This window comes from Rhincodon typus, chromosome 24 (assembly GCF_021869965.1).
Source record: "Rhincodon typus isolate 14 chromosome 24, sRhiTyp1.1, whole genome shotgun sequence".
NCBI lineage: Eukaryota > Metazoa > Chordata > Chondrichthyes > Orectolobiformes > Rhincodontidae > Rhincodon > Rhincodon typus.
Genome location: NC_063355.1, coordinates 11,400,513 through 11,427,763, shown reverse-complemented (window position 1 = coordinate 11,427,763; position 27,251 = coordinate 11,400,513). Strand labels below are relative to the sequence as shown.

At 42.1% G+C, this 27,251-nt stretch overlaps 1 protein-coding gene across 1 annotated transcript in view; it reads left to right on the top strand.

The window, feature by feature from the left end:
* Positions 1–4,110: 4,110 nt before the first annotated feature.
* LOC109926186 (hepatocyte nuclear factor 1-alpha-like) overlaps positions 4,111–27,251 on the top strand; it is a 135,940-nt gene continuing 112,799 nt past the window's right edge. Inside the window, exon 1 of the mRNA XM_048611705.1 lies at positions 4,111–4,191. Coding sequence (XP_048467662.1) covers positions 4,111–4,191 — 81 coding nt within the window. The remainder of the gene's footprint in view (positions 4,192–27,251) is intronic.

Here is a 27,251-nt window from a genome sequence, read left to right as displayed (position 1 = left end):
TATAGGGACTGCTAGGAAGGAAGTAGGAGAAGGGAGATAGCCTCCGACACAAGAGAAAATGGTGGGATGTGTCCCCCTCATGATCAACACTGACTGTACCTCTGCAAAGAAGCAAAGAGTGGCAAAGAAAGTACACTTGCCCTCTTATACAAACCACAGCAGGGATAAAGTCTGAAAATGCTGGAGAAACTCAACAGTTCTGGCAGCGCCTATGGAGAGCAAAACAGTCAACGTTTCAATTCTGGTCGCCACATTACGGGACGGATGTGGAGGCTTTGGAGAAGGTGCAGATGAGGTTTACCAGGACGCTGCCCAGATTAGAGGGGTATGACCTGTAAGGAGAGGCTAGAAAAACCTGGACTGTTTTCTCTGGAGTGGCAGAGGCTGAGGGGAGACTAAATAGAAATCCATAAACTTATGAGATGCATAGATAGGTTTGATGGTCAGAATCTTTCTCCCAGAGTTGAAATGTCTAATACTAGGGCGCATTCAAAGGAGATGTGCAAAGCAAGGTTTTACACAGACAGTGATAGGAGTCTGGAATGTACTGCCAGGGGTGGTGATGGGGGCAGATACAATAGGGACGTTTAAGACAAAAAGCACCCACATATGCAAGGAATGGAAAGCTATGGACCAAGGGTAGGCAGAAGGGATTAGTTTAATTTGGCGTCATGTTCAGCACAACATCATGGACCAAAGGGCCTGTTTCTGTTCTGTACTGTTCTATGTGCCATGTTCTATTTCACGTTCTGGTAGGATTCCTCTTTAGACCTGAAAGAAGCCAGAAGCAGGTGGGTTTTATGCTGCAGACAGAGGGGGAGGAGGAGTAACTGGAACAGCTGGTGAGAGTCTGCAAATGATAAAAGTAGGCTAATGGTGGTAAAGAAGAGATAGAGATGTAAAATAGGTGTAAATGTTAAGTGTGAAAGGGAGAAAATGGGTTCACTTTCTGAGAACAAACCAACTACACAGCGCTGAGATGGTAGCAGCGATTGTAATCAAAGTGGAGGACAGAGGTCATGCTGTGCCTCAGTGATCATCATCATTTCAGGAACTTTTCTGAAAGGTGATGGTGGTCTGTTGTATATAATATCTTTCCGGATTTCTCATTCTGGCCAGAAAACTTGTTTGCAGTATCTGATAGAACTTCAAAATTTATGAGGAGGTTTTCTGTTTTTTGATGGGCGTCAGTAAAAAGTTTACGGCATTGACATTGTACACCATCAGTCACATTACTGCACATTTGTGTTCAAATTTCTGAGTAGAATCACATACCACATTTTCATAAGTCAACCATCAACATCTCTGCAACCCTCTAAGAACTCTGCATTCTTCCAAATCTAGCTTCTTGTGCAGCACCTTTTCCAATATCCCACCATTGCTGACTGTTCCTTCAGTTTTCATGGTCCCAAACCCTAATATTCCTTCAGTAATCCTTTCCACACTCTTTAAGTTGTATGAAATTGGAAAACAAGATTTAAATAGAGATTGCTCCCTTCAGAAAGTGGTGCTGATTGTGAGGTATTGGTCCTGATGACGAAACCTCTTTAGAAAGTCACAGTGATGGAGCAAAATGCATACTTAGAAAGGGATAAGAAATGGGAGATCACTCACATTAGAAAGAAGTGTGATAATGGGTCTCTCTCTTTAGAAAGTATTACTCAATATAAGACTTTATAGAAGTGATATTGATGTGAACTTCTTCAAGTGGGCTAAGGAAGTTTTCAAATCATTACTGCCATTTTTTGTAAATTTCAGTGCAGAACTACAATTTATTTGCTAAATTCAGCAATTAAGCTGTTTTCATTCTGGTTTTTCTCCACAGATACTGCCAAACCTGTTGAGCTTTTCTAGCTATTTGTATTTTTGTTTCAGATTTATAGCATCCACAATTCTTTGCTGTTTTCACAAGGGCTGGGTTTAGATGCTGATTTTAAAATAGGGGAGAGTATAGGAGTTAGGACATCATCTTGCAGTTGCACAGGATGTTGGTGAGGCCAGTTTTGGAGTACTGTGTACAGTTCTGGTTGTCCTGCTTTAGGATGGATAGTATTAAATTGGAGAGGGTGCAGAAAAAAATTACAAGGATGTTAACAGTACTGGTGGGTTTGAGTTATAAGGAGAGTCTGGATAAGCTGGGACCTTTTTCACTGGAGCATAGAAGGTTGAGGTGTGACCTTATAGAGGTTTATAAAATCATGAGGGGCATAGGTAAAGTGATTAGCAAAGGTCTTTTCCCTAGGGGAGGGAGTTCAAAATAAGAGGGCAAGTTTTTAAGGTGAGAGGAATAAGATTTAAAATGGACATGAGGGGCAACTTTTTCACACAAGAGCTTGGTTCATATGTGGAATGAACAGCCAAAGGAAGTGATAAATGCAGGTACAATTACAACATTTAAAAGACATTTGGATAGGTACATTACTAGGAAAGGCTTGGAGGGGTATGGGTCAAATGCAGGCAAATGAAACTAGTTTAGTTTGGGAAATTTGGTAGCTATGGACGAGTTGGACCGAAGGGTCTGTTTCCGTGTTGTATGACTCTATGACTCTATGAATACAAAACACGAAAGAAGCACTGACAATGGTTTCAAGCAAGAGGCAGTTATTTCACTCCTTATGGCAATCTTTGTCACTTTGCTAACTACAGCAGTTCTGTCTCTTCAAGTCTAAATTCTTGCTCTCTTGTTCCTAACTGTTTCCATCTAAGCAAGTATTGAGCTCTTTATTTCTGAATGAGCAAATGAATAGGATACCTAAACCATGGGGATGGGCTCTTAGTTGTTAGGCAAGTCCTAAGCTTATCCTACAAAAATAATTTAAAGAAAAGCTACCAACAATGCCTGAGGCCCAAAGCCATGTTGAAATTTCACATTCACTCACAATAGCAACTTGTAAATTATCCAGGGAAACCGGACATAACATGTTGCTGATTAGATGGGATGGAATCTACTATTATCTTTGGTACAAGCCTACTTCATAAATCTGCCATTATTTCAAAACAGACTGCAAATGTTTTTGCTTGTCATTTATTTGATACCAGTATTAACATCCCAGAGAAACCAGTTCAGTTGCAATACCTCTCTAAACAAGGCACAAAGATGTCTTTGTTAATTTATTTTTACATGCAGTGAAATATTAACAGATGCTGCCTTTACAGGGTTTTCTAAGCTATCAGTGGGAAATGGGAATGTTGGAAATAGTGCACCAGAGTGCAATTTGCTTTTGTTGTTCCATCATTTGTATATTATCAGCAGTACACTTACACACTATTAGAAGCCATACATATAATTCAAGGTGAAGCTGCATTTTAAAATGCCAACCTTTAAAGGACAGGTGCTCAGCAGCTCCAGAATGCATTAATCATTCAGGATTTCAGTATTCTCTGTGTTATTTGTGCAAACACTGCAGTTTTTTTGGCATTCTCTAAATAAAGTCCACGTGTGAAATTGATGCTGATCCCCTGACCATCTTTGACAAAGAAGTTGGACATAGTGTACATGACACAGATCATGAAATACTTCCTACTGCGGTCAATTTCCCCTCAACTGCCCTGTAATAATGTCCATTTGCAATGCAAAAGATGTGTAAGCTGCAACTACAGGCAACGGTCTCAGACAATTTCATTGGGTTACACTGCAGCATTCGTTGAACGTAGCAATGATCTGAACTAACCAGATCCCAAGAGTAGCACATACTTTATTATATCCCTGATCAGGTCTACTGTAGGGATGCCTCATGGTGCTAAGTGTTCAGAAGCAATACATAATCTTGGTCCCTCAACAACCAGCCATCCAAGCTTCATGGTGCTTTGGGAATTTTGGGAATGTACCGTAACATGATGATACATGGCAACTGTCAGATGAACTAGTAACCATGTGAGTACTTCTGTACCTGTACTTGTGGAACGAAGCCCTTTTCTGGTGATATGGAAGTAACATTGGAGGTCACGATTCATGTGTGTCATCAATATTATTGGTGAACCATTTTGCTGAATCTCGGCAGACAGGAAAATTGCAAGACTCTTCAGTGGGGAAATAGATGACCTGCATGGTTTGACAAAACAAGCAATTGGTTAATGGAATTGAGGGGATTAGGCATTGATGAAACGACAATGCGAAATGCTGATCAGGAGCTGGCTTTGCTTGATGTGAGATTCAACTCCCTGGATTCACTAACTGGAAGTGACATGCCAGTGAGTAAATTGCCTCTCCTCTAGTTGAGATTAATACTCACCATTTATATGCTTGGCTGCAGTTACAACAACACTTGGGAATTTCACTACGGTTCACGGTGAAGCAGATCACTTGATTGTACCCCTGCCACTGAAGTCAAACCTGTTCTTATTGCTGTGACTGTAGAAAGCGCTTGTACACAATGCATTGCAGAACAAGGTCATTTACAAAAGAACCAAGCAGGGGACATGGAGAACGTTTTAAATTATAGCTGTTATGGTTAGTCATCGTAATCTGGAGCTACCGAAAAGGTTGATGGATGCAGATTTGATATTAACTGCTGCCACACAGCACCAGGGACCTGGGTTCAATTCCAGCCTCGGGCGACTGTCTGTGTGGAGTTTGCACATTCTCCCCGTGTCTGTGTGGGTTTCCTCTGGGTGCTCCGGTTTCCTCCCACAGTCCAAAGATGTGCAGGTTAGGGTGGATTGGCCATGCTAAATTACCCGTAGTGTTCAGGGATGTGTAGATTAGGTGGGTTATAGGGGGATGGGTTTGCGTGGGTGCTGTGAGGACTTGTTGGGCCGAAGGGCCTGTTTCCACACTTTAGGTGTTCTATGAACTTACAAAAGGAAGTTGAGTAGTCAGGGCAATTAGAAACTGAAAGAAGTCAAGGGTTACAGGGTGGGGTGAAGCAGACAGGGAAATGGAGCTGAGGCCGCAATCAGATCAGATCATGATCTTGAGGATCAGGTTCAATGAGCCAAATGGCCAACTCCTGAGCTAATTTGCATGTGTGTGTGCATGTAAGCACGTGTGTGTGTATATATGGAAACATTTAGAAGGCAATGGGGAAAGAGCTGGATATGGATCTAGCTAAATTGCTACTTCTAACAGTTAGGACAAGCAGATTGGGCCAAAGAGCCTCCTTTAGTGCAATATGGTTCCATGACAGAGATACATTGCCCTGTTAAAGTAGCTATTGCCAGAGTAATGTTCATTGTCCTCCTTTATTACTGTGAAACCATTTTGTCAGCCAACATTAGAAAGTTAAATAGAATGTGAATAGAACTTATGATGAAAACCTCCCTGAAACCAGGTAAGATCTCTTCCTCACCTTTTCCCAGTGCAGGTAAGGCAGCATTCACTCTTTGAACCATGTAGACGAGCTGCTACTGTTCTTTCACAAGCTGGAAAAGGGCCCATCTTCCTGTTCATTGCAACCTCTGGAATTTCCTGCTGCAGACGTCGGTAATTGTGAAATGGTGTCACTTTATCAATTTCTGTCATTCCTGAACCCTCAGGGTGTCAAAAGCCTGATAGGGTGGCCACTGGGTCAAAATTCCTGGGTCCATCCAATTCCATGGTGATTCGTGGATCCAGAGGGCAATTAAGAGTCAACCACATTGCTATGGGCCTGGAGTCACATGTAGTTCAGACCAGTTAAAAGCAGCAGATTTCCTTCTCTAAAGGACATTAGTGAACCAGATGGATTTTTCCCTGATGATCAGCAATATGTTCATGGGCATTGTAGGATTTTTAAAAATTGAAGTCAAATTCCATCATCTACCACAGCAGGATTTGAACCCAAGTCTCCAGAACGTTACCTGCATTTCTGGATTAATAGTCTAGATAATACAACTCTACCATCGCCACCCCCCATGAACTTTGGAGAAAGGTGGGTTAAAATTGCTTTGAGCTGCACCCTGAAGTACTGGGGATTTTCAATTCATTAACAAGACCGACTGTATTGAAGTCTCAGCCATAGGGCCACGATGGAATCCAGCAGAGTTAGCCTGATACCTGCAATCAACATGATCTGGGTTGATGCATGAAGAATGATCACTGGGACAGCAGACAGGGTCCAGTATAGTTCAATGAAGCTGGAAATATGAATGATTCTTCAATGGGCACAAATATATCTGATAACTTCTATTATAGAATTCATATGTTTTTAAGCAGTTTCAATTACCACATAAGAAAGAACAACTCAATAAGGAATTATTTAAAGTGTGAAATTCTGGAAAAATATTCAAGGAACAGTTAACGTGATTATTTTAGCTTCATTGTATATTTTAAAAATGTGAACGATAGCCCCATAACAACAAACTTTTAATTCCAAAATCTAAAGAGCACACAATTAAATTAGGACATGATTGTACTTGCAAAATACTGTGTGACCTCACTGCAAAGTGATGCTTATGAAAGAAGAGTACGTCCTTGGAGAATTTTGAGTGTTTTGTAGAAAAATTCACAGCACCTCCGGACTTTGAAAAACACTTCACAAATTGTAAATAGCTTGGAATGCGGCTTTTTCACAATCTCGTACTGTGATAGCGACAATTTTTGCAGAATGTCATTGAGTCTGTTTGGGCAGCTAACCATCAATGTTCACACACCCAAAAAAAAAGGCTCCACTGAATCAGAGTGGGAGTGTTCGCGATACATTGACGGTAGGGAATTTTACAAGCTGATGACATACAAAGGGGAATTCCTCAGGTTTTCCCCTGGATTAGTATAGCAGGGGCATTTCCACCATTGTTTCACAGACACAGTGGGCACAGAATCCAGGACTTGCTGACCAGCAGCATATGTCACAGTGGCTTCTATTCATAGGCCAGCTTTGAAATGATGGCATTTTCTCTGAGTATTACCCTGAAGGTGAGGCAGTAGACTGTGACTGTACACCAGGCAGAAATAATGTCCCATGTCAGGACAAGTGCAGTCAATTAAATGATACGTCAGCAAAGCTGAGAGCAAACAAAAGATAATAAATAGCCCAGCAACCCTTAGGTACAAGAAATGGCATGATGCTGAGAAACAAAAATAAACATAGCAAATCAAAAAAAACAAAAGAGCTAATCTCAACAAAAGTAAATTGAATCAGAGGTGTAACCCCCCACCTACACTCACCTTTACTGGTTCCATCCCCGCCTCTTCAACCTGTCTGTCTCCTCTCCACCTAACTTCTCCTCTATCCAACTTCTATCCGCCTCCCCCTCTCTCCCTATTTATTTCAGAACCCCCTTCCCCTCCCCCATTTCTGATGAAGGGTCGAGGCCCGAAATGTCAGCCTTCCTGCTCCTATGATGCTGCTTGGCCTGCTGTGGTCATCCAGCTCTGCACCTTGTTGTCTCGGAATCTCAACAAAAGGTCAGTTTTGGACAATTTTAGAACCGCTTTGTGCTTGCAGACTCTGCTTTTGACCAGCTTTGTAAGGCACAAAGCACTGGCCTTCCACCAGTGAAACAAAGTATTAAATAACTTGAGATAACAAAGTGTAGAGCTGGATGAATACAGCAGGCCAAGCAGCATTGCCCAGTTTACTGGAGGTAGCCAGAAATGCATGAGGTTACCTGGAGTCAGACATACTTAGTTCCTCAGGAATTCTGAATTCTGGATCTGATCTATGTTTCTCCATTTATTGGCACATTATTTCTGCTGCCACATGCACCATACTTTCTGCAGTGAATATGTTGTTTATTTTGACATGTCAGAGTTTCGGACAATGTACCTGCCACAAACATGTGTCAAGACTTACTGGGGTTTTCCAGGTGTGTAACTGACAGCAATGACTCTGCCAGTCCCTGGGAGGAGAGGTGGGAGGGGAGTGGTGGTTAGAGGATGATAGAGAGCCAGGTTGGTTTGGTACCTCCTATGGTTGTGGCATTTTACCAATGGCGGGATGAATAAAGAGAGACTGCCTTCCCCGAGGAGCTAGACGGATTAGGCAAGGCACATCATGTAAGGCACATTTGGGGCCCATCTAATGTTGGTGTCAGCATTTTAACAGCCAATGGGTGAACCCCCTTTGGAGAGGGGTGGCCTCCTGAAACAATCTGGCTTCCCTCCCACCTTCTGGGGTTGGCAAAGCTCCAGGGGCGGGGGCAAAGCTCTCGGGGGGCAGAGAACGAGTCATAGGCAGCAAGGGCAAAGTGATATCCCCTTTGTCCTGTGACCATGAATCTTACTTTTTGCCTTACCTGCCTGGCTGCCAATGTCCCCTGCATTCTTTCAACTGACCACATGTCCTGGTGGCAATGCTGAGGCTCCAGAGCAGATGGCACTCTGGTGGACTGACAGTATCTGGAGTCCACTCACCAGACCCACACCACACTCACAGGCGTGGCCAATTAGGAATCCATAAGATCTGGGAGCAGAAGTAGGCCATTCAGCCCATCAGGGATGCTGCACCATCAATGAGATCATGGCCGATCTGATAAACCTCAACTCCACTTTTTTGCCTTCTACCTACAACCCTTACTTGTTAAAAATTGGTTTCTCACAGCTTTGGATGTACTTAACAGCTCAGCCTTAAACGGCATTCTGTGATGAAGAATTCCACAGATTCACTACCCTCTGAGAGAAGAAATTCCTCCTCAATGTCTTAAACGTGCAACCTTTTGTGCAGAGATTATATCCTCTCCTCCTAGACATTTCTGCATGGGGAAACAATCTTTCTATTTCTAACCTGTCGGTCCTTTATCTTTTATGTTTCAATAAATTCACTTCTCATGCTCCCAATTCCAATGAGTACAGGCTGACCTATTCAAACCCTTCTCATAATATCCCTCCATACCCAGGATCAACCTAGTGAACCTTCTCAATACTAGTAAATCCTTCCTTAGATAAGGGAGCCAAAATGATTCACATATTCCAGCTGTTGTGTGAGTGGTGTCTTGTATAGTTTCAGCAAGACCTTTCCATTATTATAGTGTATTTCCTTTGAAATAAACATCACAGCCCATTTGCCTTCCCTGTAATGCATTTAACTTGGAATCAAGTCTTTTATGACTCATCCACAAGGACTCCTAAATCCCTTGGTGTTGCATCTTTCTGTAGTTTTTGTCTACTTAAATAATATTTAGCTACTCTATTCTTCCTGCCAAAGTACATAACATCACTTTTTCCCAATTTATATTGCATCTGCTCAATTTTCGGCCACTCACTTAGCCTGTCCTTCTGAAAACTCTTGCTGTCAACCTCACTACTTGCCTTCGCACTTCTTTTCGTATCATCTGCAAAACTAATGATAGTTCACTTTCCTCATCCAAGTCATTAATACGTATTGTAAATAATTGTGGCACTGATTCCTGTGGTACTTCACCAGTTACAGGTTACGATCCTATGTTCTCTCAGTTAACCAAACCTGTATCTACACAAATATACTACTCCCAGCATCACGGGATCTTATCTTATTAAGCAGCCTAAATGTGATACCTTATTGAGCACCTTTGGAAAATCCAAATCCATTACATCTAGTGCATCTCCTTTATATATCCTGCTTGCTACATCCTCAAAAAATTCTAATAAAATTGACCAGCATGATCTTTGCTTCATGAAGCCTTGTGGCCTCTCATTGATCATATTATTAATTAATAAATGGTCTCCTATTGCATCCTTTAGAATAGACTGTTATACGTTCCCAATAGCAAGTGTTAAACTAACTGACCCATATTTACAAAAGTTGCCAGCTAGAAAAAAAGCATCACAGTTTGAACCAAGTCACAATCCTGGAACACTCTTGCAAACAGCATTGTACATATGCATATCCAGCCAAGGACTGTAGCAGTCCACTTTCACACCACTTTCTCTTGGGGTTATTAGGGATGGGTAATAAATGGTGGCCCAGCCAGTGTCGCCCCCATTCCAGGAATGAGTAAAAACCATTACCCTGTGAGTAACAGCAGTCCCAGTATGTGTTGTTGCACAACTGGTTACTTCATGTATTGCAATGGCAGTATTACCTCATTATATATTGTGTAAGCGATGGTCTAAGTGCAACTTCTGCAGTGCATCCATTTCATGTTTAGCAGTCTCCAAGGTCCAAAGGTCTTTATTGACAGTGGACTACTTATCAAACAATTACATGTTTGATCCAATACTGTGAATGGGGAGCCAGGGTCAAAGATCCATATTGTAGCCTACCTGCTACAATATGCCTGCTGCATAGAGAGCACTGACAGTGCTGAATAGGTATCAAAATTTTCTGTCCATCACATCTAAGAAAAGTAATTAATTACTAAAAATAATAATTTTATAAAGTGTATACATAGGCAGAAAAGACAGGTCATTCCGATGTTCACATTGTATACATAAAATTCTGAAAATCTGAAATAACCAGGAATGCAAAGACAGTCCACTTGGATCTGAAAGGTGCTCACAGATGAATGTTTGGGCTTTACTAAGCACAGGAAAACCAAGGGCTTCTGCATCTGTAATTCATAAGCTGTGATTTAATCCCCATTAAAGTAAATGACAGTAAATCACAAGCTAATGAGTGCAGACGCTCAAAAAGCTCCATAATCTACATACAAAGTTATATATTCATTTGAAATGATTTTTTTTTAAAAGTCCCCCGTGTAGATTTACAAAAAATGCCAAATTTGTCCCATCAGCTTTTTGTTTTACTTTCTCCCAGTTAAAATCTACTCGAAGTAACAGCAATAGATTATACCGGAAACATTAAGCTGATTTTGTTTCCTCTCTTTTCAAATTCTGGTCAGTACTCTCAAGACCATAGATCATAAATCTTGATCACCTATGGACATATTGAACTTTCATTACAGCCAGAGGTTGATTGTGAATGTAAATATAATGGCCTTCCAGAAAGAGAGAGAGAGATAGACTCTGGAATGTTAAGCTTGGTGAATTCACAAACAAGTTTCAAAGGGACAAATGCACTATAAACTGAACTTGTGATCTCCTGGGAGGCCTCAGTCTGGGAACATGATGATTGTAAAAAGACAGTGTTCTGGCCAAACATTTTGTGACATCTGCCAGCACTGAAAGGCAGAACTGAATCATGTCAATTTCGTAAACGATGACAGAGTCCTCAATGACTCTGAGATGCCTGCACCAAGGATGAGGTTGAAGCTTGTTCGGAGACTGAGTGGTTTTACCTACAGGGAGTCTGAAACTGTGCAACAGTCATTACTAACAAACTGCACCTTGTGTTTGTAAACATGCAGAATCTTTATCAAGTGATGACTAATAAAACTTTTTTATAGATTTCTGAGCTCTTTTATTGCAAAAAGAAAACATTGTTACTCATTGTGTAAAAGTCACATTTACCCAGAGGTAAGAAAAACTAAAATCCCATCAAACATGTTGCGCATATTAAAAACTGATTGTGTTCTTGAGGGCTTCATTCTGCATTAATCCATTATATGGATTTTTATTGAGCTTCTCAGAGTACGTTAAAGCACTTTTAAGCATTGAGATTCATAATCAAAACATACGCAGTGCAAAACCATTACCCTCCCTTGTGACAAATTTGGTGACAGGGACAAAGCAGGAGAGCGGTGAGCAGGAGAATGTATGGATGGCCTTCCCTCCCTGGGACCAATTGAGGCCTTACGTGGACATCAATGGCATCATGCTGCCACCATTGGTATGAACCCATTTACAGAATATGACAACCAAACATATGCCAGTGTTACTCACGGGCTCCCAGGGGTGTACCTCATTCAAAGGCATTTGTTGCCTGCTTGAAGGACCCAGCATCAGAAATGACAGAGTCTGAAGAGATCCACCAGCCAGCCCCCACCCCACCACAATCCCCAGCTCACAACTGTCTCCCACTGGGCCCTGGTTGAGTGTCATTCTATCAACAACCACTGCCTTGCAAGTGGCACTGCCATTCAATTGAGCCACCAGCTTCTGATTAGCTGGTAGCGTAAGACTTCCACCCCCAGGGTGCTTGATCCTGGAGGAAGTTCCACTTCTGGCCTGTCAAGGGCTGGAGTGACACTTAATGTGGCAGGATTACCCTAAAAGAGGCATTGTCTGTCTTTAACAAGACTCCTATCACCTCCATTAACTATTGTCCATTGTGTTAAATACCATTATATACACAGAGCTTCCCCTGCTGTTCGTGTGCACAATTCAAATTGGCTCATTGGTTACTTTATCTCTGAGATTGGGACCATCTGAACATTTTTTTCCTGCCACATTTCTCCCACTGACCAAACTTCCTCCAACATTACACTCACACCTTTCCTTGTTTCTTTCCTATCTCCCCTCATCTCACCCACGAGACCAACCTCCTCTTCCCTTAACCCCATTTCCACTAAATTACTTATCCCCCAATTTCTCCTAGTACCCACATTAACCAAAATCGTGCATGTTTTCTTCAAACTTTGTTCCCTCTCTCCTTGAAATCTGCTGTCATCCCACTTCTGCTCAAAACAAATCAAAACCCTGCTCCCTCATCTCGAAACTCCCAATCCTCTCCAAAGTCATTGAAAGTGTTGCAAATCTGTGCCCATTTTCTCTGGAATTCCATATGCGCAAGGGTTTCCCAACCTGCCCCAGCATTTAAGTAACTCTTATCTACATCCCAGGGGATTCCCTATATGACTGTGACAAAGGTAAAATCACTCCTTGTCCTCAAAGCAAACAGTAACAGGCTGAAAACACCAGAAACAAATTACTGATAGCTCAGAATGAGCATTGCCATCATAGTTGGTGGAACCTGGAGGCACAGGGAAATCCAGGGCTACAGAAATAAGTTTGTCTAAGGTTGCAGCAATGGAAACATTAGAAAGCCAGAATTGAGGCAATAAAGGGACAATTTAGAAGCTTAATCTTCAAACAGCAGAATTAAATAAGGATACTGTTAAGGTTGCAGTACAACCAGTAGATCAATAATTGAAGCAGAGATTAGCACAGGAACAATTTATTTGGTAATCATCCATCTCATTCACAAAATAGGTACAAAACCCCTGTATTTGCTGTAGAAGTCGAGAAACCTCCATTTCAACAGTAAATGCACAGAAAACCACCCAGTAAACTGTTTTAGTAATATTGCCAAAAGAGTAGACTTCTTGGACTTAAGGCAGAACACAAAAGTAAGACAGAATCCATTGAGATTACCCATGTTAGCAGAAGAGAATTGTTCGATATGGTCTACAGGATGGAAATATGCAAATACACTGCATTCACAGAAATATTTTTCACTCTTATCAATGCTGAAGAGAATTCAGAAGACAAAATCCAGCAACATTTGTGAGAAGATTAAAATTACTGGAAAGAGAATGAGCAGTATAACCCACTTGAACACAATGATTAATCTTTAACTATAATTGTTCACACAGCCTGGTGAACAAGTCAAGAGATAGCCTTGGCAGTTAATGTTAAGGATAATCCAAAGAGATTCTATCATTAAGGGCTAAAGAGCAATGAGAGAGAGAACAGGGCCCCTTAAAGATCAACAAGATGGTCCATGTGTGGAACCACAGGAGATGGGAAGGACACTAAATGAATATTTCACATCAGTTTTTGCTGTGGAAAAAGTCAAGGAGGCTAGTCAATTCGGGGAAATAAATATTGATATCTTGAACACAGTCTACATTACAGAAGGGGAGGTACTGGAGATCTTAAAAAGCATAAAGGTAGATAAGTCTCCAGGATCTGATAAAGTGTATCCCAGGACATTGTGGGACGTTAGGGAAGAAATTACCGGGCCCTTAACAGAGATATTTGTGTCATCTACAGCCATGGGTGAGGTGCCAGAGGACTGGAGGATGGCTAATGTTGTGCCTTTGTTTAAGAAAAGATGCAAGGACAAGCCTGGGAACTATAGACCTGTGAGTCTGATGTCAGTGGTAGGTAAGTTGTTGAAGGGGATTCTGAGAGATAGGATCTACTTGCATTTGGAGGCAACTCTGATGTCTGATGATGAGATGACACAAGTTCAAGGGGGAGCATTTCAATTCTTTAATTTTCCAAGGAAGAATCATTAAGGTCAGTGACAGAGATCATGCTGAGTAAGTAGCAATCCTCAAGTTTTGTGACTGAGGAAGTGAACAAGTGGGGTTTACTGGTAAAGTAACCATGGTGGGCAAATGCAGCTAACCATCCTCATCCACAAGTAGAAGCTCAGAGTCTACATATGTCATCACAGATCAGCCAACAGATTCTTTGCACAGATTGAGAATGAGCTGCATACAACTCTATTAAAGCAACTTTTGAGGTTGGACAGCCACAGATTCAAGACATGGTCAGTAAGAAACCATCTGGCACGGAACTCCAAGATAATGCCAGGAAAAAAGTTGCTTGACTCAGAAATCCAGAAGATACATGCTTAATCAAGGGAACCATGTTCCACAAATAAACCCCAAATGATGCTATGTGGTAATTCCCTGCTTCAGCACAGAAGAACATTGCAAAGGAAATTCAGGGAATTAAGGATCCTCAGATGAAGCAATTGATCAGTTGTCTCTTTCAGCAGGAACAATGTCTTCTGTGAAGTACATCCAAGGTCTTGCAGTGGGGAGAGACTTCACAGATCTCTTGGGTCTAGAACAGAATCGTGGTTAACAGTCCTCAAGCCAAGGACTAATCAACTTTCCAATGCAAAGAGAACGTTCTCTGAAAGAAGAGTGAAACCTCCAGATTGCCTGTATTTGTGATGTCAGAGACTTGGGGAGACTAAGGTAGTGAAAAACATAACTATATACATCAACATGTAGACGTTAGTTATATAAGGCAATGGATCTGAAAGAGTTAATGCTGAAGCCTACATTTAGCTTTACCTAATCTGATCAGGCCATAAGAAGTTAATGGGGAAAAGGCCAGAAATCTTGCAGTCTCCTAGGGAACAGATCTATTACCACAGGTCTGCAATTGTCTCAGAAGCAATGCCTATCTTACACTTTTTGAAAACATGCATGGGATATCAATGTCCAGGCCAGAATTTATTGCCCATCTCTAATTGCTCAGGGGATCTGGAGCCACATGCAGGCCAGACCAAATACGGATCATCAGTGAAAGAGATGGGTTTTTACAACATTTGACAATGACAACATCGTCATCATTTGGCCAGCATCTCTGTTCTGTTTCTGTCAATGCTCTTGATGCAACGTGTATGGGTTTCCAGGTTTCATCATTCTGAACTTGAATGAGAAGCGCACCTAATTTGTGAATGGTTCATCTGTGGCTATCTCTAAAGGTTAACCTGCATAATGCTGAGTGTAGTTTTTAAATTTATCTTCTTAGAAGCTGCAGCTTGTTTCTAACATGTTTGGCCTTGCTTTAAGACCTCATCTATTGGTTGTGTAAGTAGGTCTCATTGAGGAATGAACTTTGCTTCATGGTTCACCATGAAGCTCTGTATGTCAATTAAGCACTTTAAGTATGGGAATCCATCTCTTGACCTTCACCTTTCTGAAATCTTGCACTTGTGTTGTGTGTCCCAAGAACATAAGTTTTGACTTTGAGAATTGACACTTTTTGTTGAGCATAATGCCTGCACTTTGTGATGTTTTTAAGAGCATTCTCTGACTCTGTGGTCATGTTCCTTTTTAGTCTGACCATGTACCAGGATAGCATCCATGTGACAAATCATACCATGCCTGCCCTTAAGGATCTGTGACGTCGCACACTGAAAGATTTCTGGTGATTTCAAAATTCTAAAAGATTGACAATTGAAACAGAATTGTCCAAGTGGCATGATGAAAATGGTTAATAAACCTATCTGATGGTCTCAGCGTGGCAGCCAAAGTTAGCTATTGGCAGCCAATTTGGTGAAAACTCTGCTTCTGGCTAATTTGGCTAAACTGTTGTTGACTGAAGAAGTAGAATAAACCTGTCTGTTTTGTTCAGTTGAATGAGAACTGCACAAAATCTTAGCTCTCTATTGAGGTTGTGAACTGCTACCAATCATGATCACCCATTGTGTTGGCTCTGTAAATGCAGATGTCATGCTGCTTCTTCACACTATCTAGTTCTGTCTTCACATTCTCTACACTGAGTGTTTTTTTTAGGAATATACAAGCGTATTGACTTAGCATCTTTCTGCAGTGTAATGTGATACTCTTGTTTGGGTTATCCTAAGCCTGTGAAAACTTTGGGAACTCTTGGCAGAATTATTTCCCATGTTTCTCTTGCAGCACTGTGTCTTCTGTCTCAAATAGACCTTGCTGGATGTATGCAGCCTTGCATTTTGGTTCCTCAATACGTTGAGAGTGTTGAATGTCTCTCGCCCTGGTGGCCGAGTGTGGTGGCAAACTGGCCACGCACATGATGATTTGTGCTCCTGTACTTTGCTCTGATTTTAACCACAGCAAGCCATCAACCAAAATCCAATCAGCCTCCCCTAGATATTTCACTTAACCTTGTTTGTGTGGAATAGGAAATTACTTACTTAAGCGTGAGTTCCTCTTGACTGAAATAAATTGGAAAATCTTTCATCCCTGAGATTTAAGATGATCCAATCTCTTATAAGTTCATCCTTTACAGCTCTGTATTCACAGCACCCCGTTGCTCTGCATAAGTCAATTAAAAATATTTCAGTTGATTCCCCTTGTCACTGGCAACTGGCAGCATTCTCACTGAAGCTGCCATCCCACGCAGTTACTGCAATGCACTGACCTTGGTATTGTTTTCCTCCTGTCTTTTGAAGTCTTCTGATTATTTCTCCTTCTCTTCCAGAGTGTCCCTATTGCACTTGTTTGCCATCAACATCTTCCAATGCCCTGATCTTCCCTCTTCTTTTTCTTCTGCCTCCAGGACCATGACCTGTCCTCAATTTGTCGATGTTGAAATCTTCCTTGCCTTTCTTAAGAGAATGCTGTAGCCTCCATACTTTGGGCTGTTGTAGCTAATACTACACATTGGGCTTCTATCATTAACTATTACTTACTGGTCATCCTTTCACAGATACCACACTCTCTTGATTCTCTCAGATTGTCTACACTTAAGATCATAAGACATAGGAGCAGAAATTAGGCCATTCAGCCCATCGAGTCTGCTCCACCATTCAATCGTGGCTTCTCAACCCCATTCTCCCACTTTCTCCCTGTAACCCTTGATCCCCTTGATCATCAAGAACATATCTATCTCCGTCTTAAATATGCTCAATGACCTGGCCTCCACAGCCTATACTCTTAGAGGTTGTAGCTTCTTACTAGACTATTGTCCTGAGTTCCTAGCATCTCCAATTTATCCTTAACTTAAAGTAATACTCCAGTTACTAATCTCTAATACTGTAAACTCTTTATTTACTCTTATGTACATCATACTCAATGCAACTCTCTGGTATAGTGCTTCTTTGCTCAAGTCTTTTCTGAAGATGTTTTCTCTCTCTGCTCTGTTCTGTCGATGTCAGAGTAGCATCACCGTCATTAACATATTCATATCTCACTATTCTATTTTCTAGACATACTTTAACGTACTTTGTAGACCAGACAGAATGGATTGGATTTGAACTTGCTCCTGGCTTTAAAACTGGTATCACAGATAGGCTGCTCAGTATAGAATCCATTCTGTTTTCACAATGGAAATGATAATCAGAATGTTCCTATAGTGGACGTCAATCTGCAATATCATTTTTATACTTGGGCCCGACCACTGATGTCAATAGTTTTAACATTATTACTTTACTTCGTACTTGCCCCTGTTTACAATCCCATGTGATATTTTTACAGCCTGATTATCTTGGTGTCCATCTATAAAGTATGAAGCATGATTAGGTTAATCTAAACAACCTGCCAACCCCTGATGCACCCTAACATGCTACTCCTTCATGATTTATCAGCCAATTTCATAGAGGATTATGATACACCCATTGATCCACATCAAGTGGTAGTAAAGACAGATTATGCATTTAATGATACAAAGAGGTTCCAATTATGATTTGCAACAGAACAAATAAATGTTGAATTAATGTCAATAAAAGACAAATGTAGGGGCAGCATGGTGACACAGTGGTTAGCACTGTTGCCTCACAGCACCAGGGACCCGAGTTCAATTCCTGCCTCAGGCAACTGTCTATCTGGAGTTTGCATGGTCTCCCTGTGTCTGTGTGGGTTTCTGCTGGATGCTGTGGTTTCCTCCCACAGCCCAAAGATATGCAGGTTAGGTGGATTGGCCATGCTAAATTGCCCATTGGTTAGCTATGTTAATCATGGGAAATGCAAGGTCACAGGGATAGGGTAGGGGATTGGGTCTGGTTGGGATGTTCTTTGGAGGGGTGATCTGAACTTAATGGGCTGAATGGCCTGTTTCCACATCGTAGGGATTCTCTTACTCAAGTGTTAACAAGGTGTGAGATTGTTTAGCTCCTGAGATCAGGTGTTTTCAAACTAGTTTGGCCATAGGTGGATGTTGTGAGGTAAATTAATCATTACAATGATATATTTCTAGAGCAGGTGAAACTTGGATCCTGATGCTGTGGTCTGAGGTATGGGCACTGTCATTGACCCATAAGACTGACATGCTGGTGGGGAGGGGATTGAAGATCAAAAGATAGTGATATGTAATCTCTGGGATTCCTGATTAGTGTAATAACCATTTCGATGGCCTCACATTCCAGCCCTGACCTCTGCTCCCTTTCAAAACGTTATTATTTACTCAGTTCTCTTCGGGTGCACTCTGCCGATATCAAAGCACGTTGCACAGTTGATTTTTGGATCAATACAATTAGCTTTAGAATTTGCACTTGTTGGCATGACCTGCAATCTCTGCCTGTGACCCAGAATAACCCCTCTCATTCTTTACCTTCCCTCTTCTCTCTGTTTCCTTGATGACCTTTCACCCCACCCTCATGAAGTGAGCTACTTCATGTTGCCATCAACATCCCCATTTTACCCCCAGAGCCCAAGACTATCCAAATGCCAATGCCCTGACTATCCTTACACCCTCCTCACACTGAGCCCAGAGTAAACATGACTTGCGTTGGCTCTATCTGAGAGCGTCCGGATGATACCCATCAGCTAACAAATACCATTCGGCCAATCCCTGACTTCAGCTGCTCTCGCCTTGACAGTGCCACTGACAGACCCAAAAGATCCCCTGGATTATGTCCAACAAACTCTACCAACTGACTGTGGCCCATTCCCTGGACAGACTTCACAGGACAGGACTGTCCTACCTGCTGGGCTAAATTTACAGGATGACCCTGAAGGATGAACCAACAAAACCTGAAGACAGTCTGCTCGACTCCCAGTCCTGACCATGGCCGAATCCCCAAAATGAAACACTGATGATCATGGGATTCATAGAATCCCTAAAGTGTGAAAACAGGCCCTTTGGCCCAACAAGTCCACACTGACCCTCAGAGTATCCCATCCATCCATCCCCCTATAACCCACCTAATCTACACATCCCTGAACACTACAGGCAATTTAGCATGGCCAATCCACCCTAACCTGCACATCTTTGGATTGTGGGAGGAAACCGGAGCACCCAGAGGAAACCCACGCAGACACGGGGAGAATGTGCAAACTCCACACAGACAGTCACCCGAGGGTGGAATCAAACCTGGGTCCCTGGCACTGTTGTGATGGACCAACTGCCTGACTGTCCCTGGATGAGCCCCTGGACTAACTATGGTGGTACTGCCTGACTCCTGTCCCCTCTAGGCCATGCCTTCCCTTTGCCTTTCACACATTGCAATGCTCTTTATACACATGCAACATGTTTGCCACACAAACTGCTGGCACATTCAGCACCTCGTACATTGACACAGCACTGTGCCATACAGTGACATGTCCTCCTCTTGCAGATTAGACACTTCACTGTTTCCTACAGCCACATGTTCCTGCCTTACTTATTACACTGAAGTATCATTCCGATATAAAGGTGCTCTGTGGCTCTACTTGCTATCACGCCACTTGTGAAACTGAGCTGATACATTACTATTTCCTATTGTGCCCAGAGACACTTCCTGCCTTCATCCTCCAGAGATTCCCATTATAGCTGTAATGGTTGTAGCAAAAGTGAAGATAAAGACCATTGAGAAGGTCTCAGTAGAGACAGCCAAAGCTCTGTACTCACCCAGACTGGAGGCAGAAAAGCAAAGCCACCAAACGTTTAAAATGGTCATAGTGAGAGTGCAGGGTCAACATATTCCTCTAAGGTGAATGAAGGGGCCAACATGTGTGGCAAACCATGGATATCAACAGATTAACAGGATTGGATACAAAAACAACTGGAAGCTTACGATAAATACCGAAGGCTCAAAACAGGTTATGTCCAGTGAGATATAGAAAGTGCAGGGGGTTACTTAAAAAAAAGTTCGGGAGAGTGAAGAGAAGCCATGAAAAACCACTGGGGAATAGCATTAAGAAAAATCTGAAGGCATTTTGTAAGTATATTAAGGGCATGCGAATAACCAGGGAGAGAGGAGGGCCCATCAGGGACCAAAGTGACAATCTGTGTGTAGAGATGGAAGACACAGCTGAAGTTTTAAATGAGGTTTTAAATAATTTGCATCTGTATTCACAACAGAGGAGGACAATGTAGGCCTAGAAGAGTCACAGGTAGACAGGGTAATGAAGAAAACGTTTGGTACACTTGCCTTTATTGGTCAGTGCATTGAGTATACAAGTTGGGGGGTCATGTTGCGGCTGTGCAGGACGTTGGTTAGGACACTTCTGGAACACTGCGTGCAATTCTGGTTTCCCTGCTATAGGAAGGATGTTGTGAAAGTAAAAAGGGTTCAGAAAAAATTTACAAGGATGTTGCCAGGATTGGAGGGTTTGAGCTATAGGGAGAGGCTGAATAGGCTAGGGCTATTTTCCCTGGAGCATCAGAGGTTGAAGGGTGACCTTGTAGAGATTTATAAAATCATGAAGGACATAGATAGGGTGAATAGCCAAGGTTTCTTTTTCCCCAGGGTAGGGGAGTCCAAAATTAGACGGCATGGGTTTTAGGTGAGAGGGGAAAGATTTAAAATGGACCTGAGGGGCAACTTTATCATGCAGAGGGTGGTGCATGTACGGAATGAGCTGCCAGAAGAAGTGGTGGAGGCTGGTACAATTACAACATTTAAAAGGCATCAGGATGGGTAAATGAATAGGAAGGGTTTAGAGGGATATGGGCAAAATGCTGGCAAATGGGACTAGATTAATTTAGGATCTCTGGTCAGCATGGACAAGTTGGGCCGAAATGTCTGTTTCCATGCTGTACAGCTCTATGACTCTGTGACTCTAAATCAGGGAGCAGAACTGTGATATGATTGAACAATTTAGCATTGAGAGAGAGGAGGTATTGGCAGTTTCAACAGGCTTAACATTGGATACATCTGCAGGCCCAGGTGAGATATGTGTCAGGTTGCTGTGGGAGGCAAAGGAGGAGATTACAGGGGCCCTGACATTAAATTTCAAATCCTCTCTAAAGACAGAATGGGTGCTAGAGGACTGGGGATACCATTATGCAAGAGTGATAGTAGGAATAAACCAGGGAACTACAGGCCATTGAGTCTCACATCTGTGGTGGGGAAACTACATAAAAAAATTATAAGGGACAGAATTCATCTGCACTTGGAGAAGCAAGGTTTAATCAAGAATAGTCAGCAGGGCTTTGTCAAGGGAAGATCAGATCTGACAGGTTTGATTGAATTTGTCAAGGGGGTGACTCGGTGTGTAGATGAGAATAGTACAGTTTGTGTAATCCATGTGGACTTTGGGAAGGCTCTTGATCAAGTCTCGCGTGGTAGACTGGTTAAGAAACTAACAGCCATGGAATTTTGGCAAACTGGATCCAATTTGATTTAGTGGCAGGAAGCAGACGGTGATAGTTGAATGGTGTTTTTCTGACTGGCAGCCTGTGTCCTGTGGTATAACACAGGGCTCAGTGATGGGTCCTTTGCTGTTTATTGTGTGTAAAAATGATCTGGACATGTATATAGGAGGCACAATTAGTAGTTTCACAGATGACACAAAGATTTGTGGTGTGGGACATAGTGAGAAGGAAAGCCTTAGACAACAGGACAATATAGATAGGCTGGGCAGATGGGTTGAACAGTGACAAATGGAATTTAATCCTGAAAAATGAAGACCAACAAAGCAAGGGAGTACACGTTGAATGATAAGACCCGAGGAAGTACAAAGCATCAGTGGAACCTTGGTGTGCTTGCCCATTTATCCTGAAGGCTGCAGGAGAGGTAGATGAGGTGGGTAAGAAGGCATATGGGATACTGGCCTTTATTAGTCAATACATTGAATACAAGAGCAAGGAGGCTTTAACAAAGCTGTATATAACATTAGCTAGGCCACAGCTGGAATACTGTGTGCAGTTATGGACAAAGAGTCATAGAGATGGATAGCATGGAAACAGACCCTTTGATCCAACTCGTCCGTGCTGACCAGATATTCTAAATTAATCTCGTCCCATTTGCCACTAACCACACTCTAAACAGGATATTGCCTGGGCTGGAGAGATCCAGCTATGAAGGGAGACTAGATTGGCTGGGGCTGTTTTCCTCAGGATAGGGTTTGGGGTTGGGGAGGGCACCTAATTGATGTGTGCAAAGCTCTGAGGGCCATAGATAGGGCAGATAGGTGGAAACGTTTTCCCTTAGTAAAGGGGTCAAAAACCAGGTGTCACAGCTTGAAGATAAGGAGCAGAACGTTTAGGGGGAATTTAAGGAAAAAAGAATTGACCTAAAGGGTGATTGGTATCTGGAACCCACTGCCTGAAAGGGTGGTAGAAAGTGGAACCCTCAAGACATTTAAGAAGTATTTAAATGAACATTTGAAATGCCATAGCAAGGAAAGCTACCAGCTAAGTGCTGGAATCATAGAGTTATAGAATCCCTACAGTGTGAAAACAGGCCATTTGGCCCAAAGAGTCAACAGCGACCCTCCAAACAGCATCCCACCCAGACCTACCTCCCTATCCTATCCCTGTAACCCTGCATTTCCCATGGCCAATCCACCTAACCTGCACATCTTTGAAGTAGGAATAGAACAGATGGATGTTTGATGACTGGCATGACACTATGGGCTGAAGGGCCTTTCTCTGTGCTGTAAAATCTCTATGTGTCTATATACACTTGGTTTATGTAAACATGTTTCTGAAGTGCCAAACATCCCAAGTGGGAAAGGAGAGTTCATTCTGGTGAGCTGTATAATTAATGAGATACAAATAAATTCTCACCATCTGATGGCAATAATTTCACTTTATCACCAACTAAGGAAGGTTGACTTAGTTGCAAACACTTATCTCAATAGCAAGAACCTAGTTTTTGGATTTTCACCCAATTAACTCATCACACTCACCATTATTCTCAGCACCTCAGGGAGTGGAAAATCATGCCCGTGATTCAAAGTTTGAGGAGCTAAATCCTGGTGAGGCATTGCTCATTCTCCTGGATTCACATTGCATTGTGATGTTGTGGTAGAGCAGAGTATTTAAAACTGCAAAGAAAGGTGACAGCCAAAACCCAAATATCTGACCATTTGTTTATACCCTTCCCTCAGCTATCTCACATAAAATCACAGGATTTTCACAGAAGAGAAGGAGGTCGTTCTGTGTTTTGTGTCCGTGCCAGATCTAGAAGCAATTCATCTCGTGCCATTCCTTCATCATCTCCTCATAATCTTGAACATCCTTCCTTTTCACATTTCCCTTTGGAATGCCCCAAATGAACATGCCTCCATGATACTTTCAGACAGTGCATTTTGTAATATTTTCAGAGACCAGCCAGTGCTCCCGTGGTTTCTGGTTTGGGTAATTAGCTGCCACCAATCCTCCTTTCTCAATGCTCATTCTAGGATCTTTCTAACTATCAGTGGTACAGGATAGTAGACCGTTGGTGAGTCAAAGCAGAAAAGAAACTTATTTCACCACAACAAGGGAGTTTATTGCATGATAGCAGAAGATACAGCGTACATTAATGGTCAGGCATTACTACTATGTTCTCAGGAGCTGTAGTGGTTACATCTGCTCCCTTTACCTACCCAGACAGAACGCAATTGTATGGCATCATCACATTAGATGGAGCTCAATGTAACCTGATCATTCATTCCTTCAGAGCCATTACTTTACAGTACAGATAGTGTGAAGCTAGTGGTAGAGTGGGAGGAAGTCCAAACAGTTTATGGTGACTGCTCCAAGGATCTCCCTTGCCTCCAGCTGAAAGACAACACATAAAAAAAATTGTATTGAACCCCAATCCCCAACTCATGTCATTGCCAATGTACTGACTCCATGCCATCTTGCATCAGAGTCCCTATCCTGTCCATGTGAGTTTCCTCCTTGTTCATAGTACCAAGACATTCTGAATAAAGTTGTATTCTCACTGTGATCCTGCTATGACTCACTGACTTTTCTTCTATTGCCCATACATGGTTTCATTTCTAATCACCCAAATGCAGACAGTGTAGAAAATTCTTTGGGGACTTGACAAGGTCGATGCAGAAAGGCTTGACATAATCTCAAAATAAGGGGTCACATATTTAAGACAGAGATGAGTAGGAATTTCTTCTCTCAGAGGGTAGTGAATCTGTGGAATGCTGTTGAGGCTGGGCTATTCAAGGCTGAGATCAATAGATTTTTAATCAGTAAGGGAATCGAGGGTTATGGGGAAAAGGGAGGAAGGAGGGTTACCAGATCAGCCATGATGTAATTGAAAGATGGAGAAGACTTGATGGGCTGAATGACTTTCTTCTGCACCTATGTCTTATGGTCTTATGTCTATAGGAGTAGAGGTCCTCTGACATTACCGAGAGTCCATCTTCTGTCCCTCACCTGATCATCCCCTCACCATCCTACTTCATGGTAGCATCACATGTTGGCATGGGGTTAACCTCTACATGGAATGCCAATGTCACCAGTTTCTAACCTCTGCAGACCCTCTCTCAACCCCCATAACCACTGTCAGATTTCCTGTTCAACCACAAGTCATGCAAAAGCCAGAACCTCTCCCAGCAGAACAGCTGAAAGACTGAAGCCATCGTTTCCGATCGCTGTCGTAACCCACTCTCCCGCCCCCAGAATCCTGCCCCAGAATCCAGGCCAGCGGTCTCTGTATTGCCAGGTGAAGATTTTGAAAATTGGCTAAAACCCTTGTGCAGTCATTTTCCCAGTCATTGATTGTACAACGTTTAAATGTTAATTACTCTGTTCTCCCCCTCATATATTTTACACCAACTATGAACTTCATATTCAGCACTGCTGTGACATAATTTAATAAAACATATGTTGACATATTTCCATCAGTTTAACGTTAAAATGTGCCTACACATATATGGACAGACTCACCAATTCTGATCTAAACATCAAACACATCCTATTATTTTCAACACCATATGGAACTGCAGGAACATGGCAGGCCAGGCAGCATCAGGAAAGTTGACATTTTGGGCTGGAACCCTTCTTCACCAACCTTCCAAAGAGCATCCCACCCAGACCCAGCCCTTAACCTGCCCTACCCTACCTCTGCATATGCCATGGCTAACCCACCTAGCCTGCACATCCCCAGACCCTATGGGGAATTTAACATGGCCAATCCACCTAACCGATGCATCTTTGGACTGTGGGAGGAAACGAGAGCACACCCACGCAGACTACAGGAGAATATGCAAACTCCACATTGGATGGATTTGAACCCAGGCCCCTGGGCGCTGTGAGGCAGCAGTGTTAACCACTGAGTCACCATGCCACCCCTTTCAACTTCGAAAAAAAGGAAGACTTGCATTTACATAACAGCTTCAGGATGTTGTACATGTGTTGTAGCCAGTTAAGAATTTTTTAAAAATGTTATCAGTTCTGCGAAGTGCAATAGGCAGTTTTACATCAAAACCCCCAAAACAACCATGTGAAAATTACCAGATCAGCTGTTTCAGGTTTCAGTTGAGAGGGAAGTATTGACCAGGATTTCAGACAGAACTCCCATGCACTTCTTTGAAATAATGCTGAAATACCTACAGATGTGCACACCAGGCAGGTACACAAGGCTTGATTTAAAATTTCATCCAAAAGATGCCAACTCCAACAGAGCAGCACTTTCTCTCTACTGCTGTTGATTAACAGTAGTCCATGAGGACTACTTGATGGATCTCTGTCCAATAGAGAGACACAGAGAGTCAAGTGGTTATATGGCTCGAGGGGTAACATTCCATATCGAGCATGGATCAAGTCAAGGAGGCAGGTCAAAAAATTACCACAGCAACAGACAGATTGAACCTTTGCTGCTGATATTATTCTGCACCACATTCTAGAAAACTGGCTCCTAATTACTGTTCTCATGACTTTCTGTTTCAGAAGCAAACTAAATTAGAATTAGAATTAGATTTATTGTCACGTGTACTCAAGTACAGGAAAACAGGATTATCGTGAAAAGTGTACAAAGTTGCCAACTCTGGCAATAACCAGAATTAAAAAAAAACAAAAGCAGAAATAAAAGAAACAGAGCCAAGGAAATTAAAACATCCAGATCTTAAAGTCTTATCTTGCACCTGGCCTCGAGTAAATCTGAACCTTGTTTAACTACTTAGAAATTTTTAAAACCTTCATGTTCACCATGCTACCCTTTTCTGTTAAGTGTAATACTGCACTTTGATGTGCACAGTTTGGCACTCCACAGCGATACAAGTTAATGAATCATTGTGGATTCTAATCTATTTGTGTTTCAAATTAACAGTTCACAACACAACCAGGTTCAATACTACATGTTCTACTTATTCCTTAAATTGCAACCATTGCTGTAATTCAGTATGGAATAAATTAAAACAAATCTGTATTTTTAATGCATCTGCTAATGGGCACAGACATTAGTAAACAAAGATAGGTCATCAGCCAGTACGTTAGGATAAGTCATTACATTTTAGATTCTACTTAATTCTCAAGGCTCATTGTCTCATGAATTAATTGCATCTTGAGACAGAGGGGAGAGGCAAAGCACTGTATATTCTTACAGATCACATCCTGTCAATAATTCATTCTGAATTTATTTGCATTGCATCAGCAGGAATCCATGATAGAAATGAAGATCTTTAATTGATAACTTCATTTTTTGGATTCATAACTTGAATGAGCAGGGCGAGCAGAATGAGAGTGGAACCTTCTCCATCATCTTCTTGAAGGCCAGAGTCAGCAGTATGGATATTTGATCTGAGATAACAAGGTGTAGAGCTGGATGAACACAGCAAGCCAAGCAGCATCAGAGGAGCAGGAAGGCTGACGTTTCGGGTCTGGACCCTTCTTCAGAAATGGCTGTGTAATACTGAAGAAGGGTCTAGGCCTGAAACATCAACTTTCCTGCTCCTCTGATGCTGCTTGGCCTGCTGTGCTCATCCAGCTGTACACCTTGTTATCTCAGATTCTCCAGCATCTGCAGTTCCTAATATCC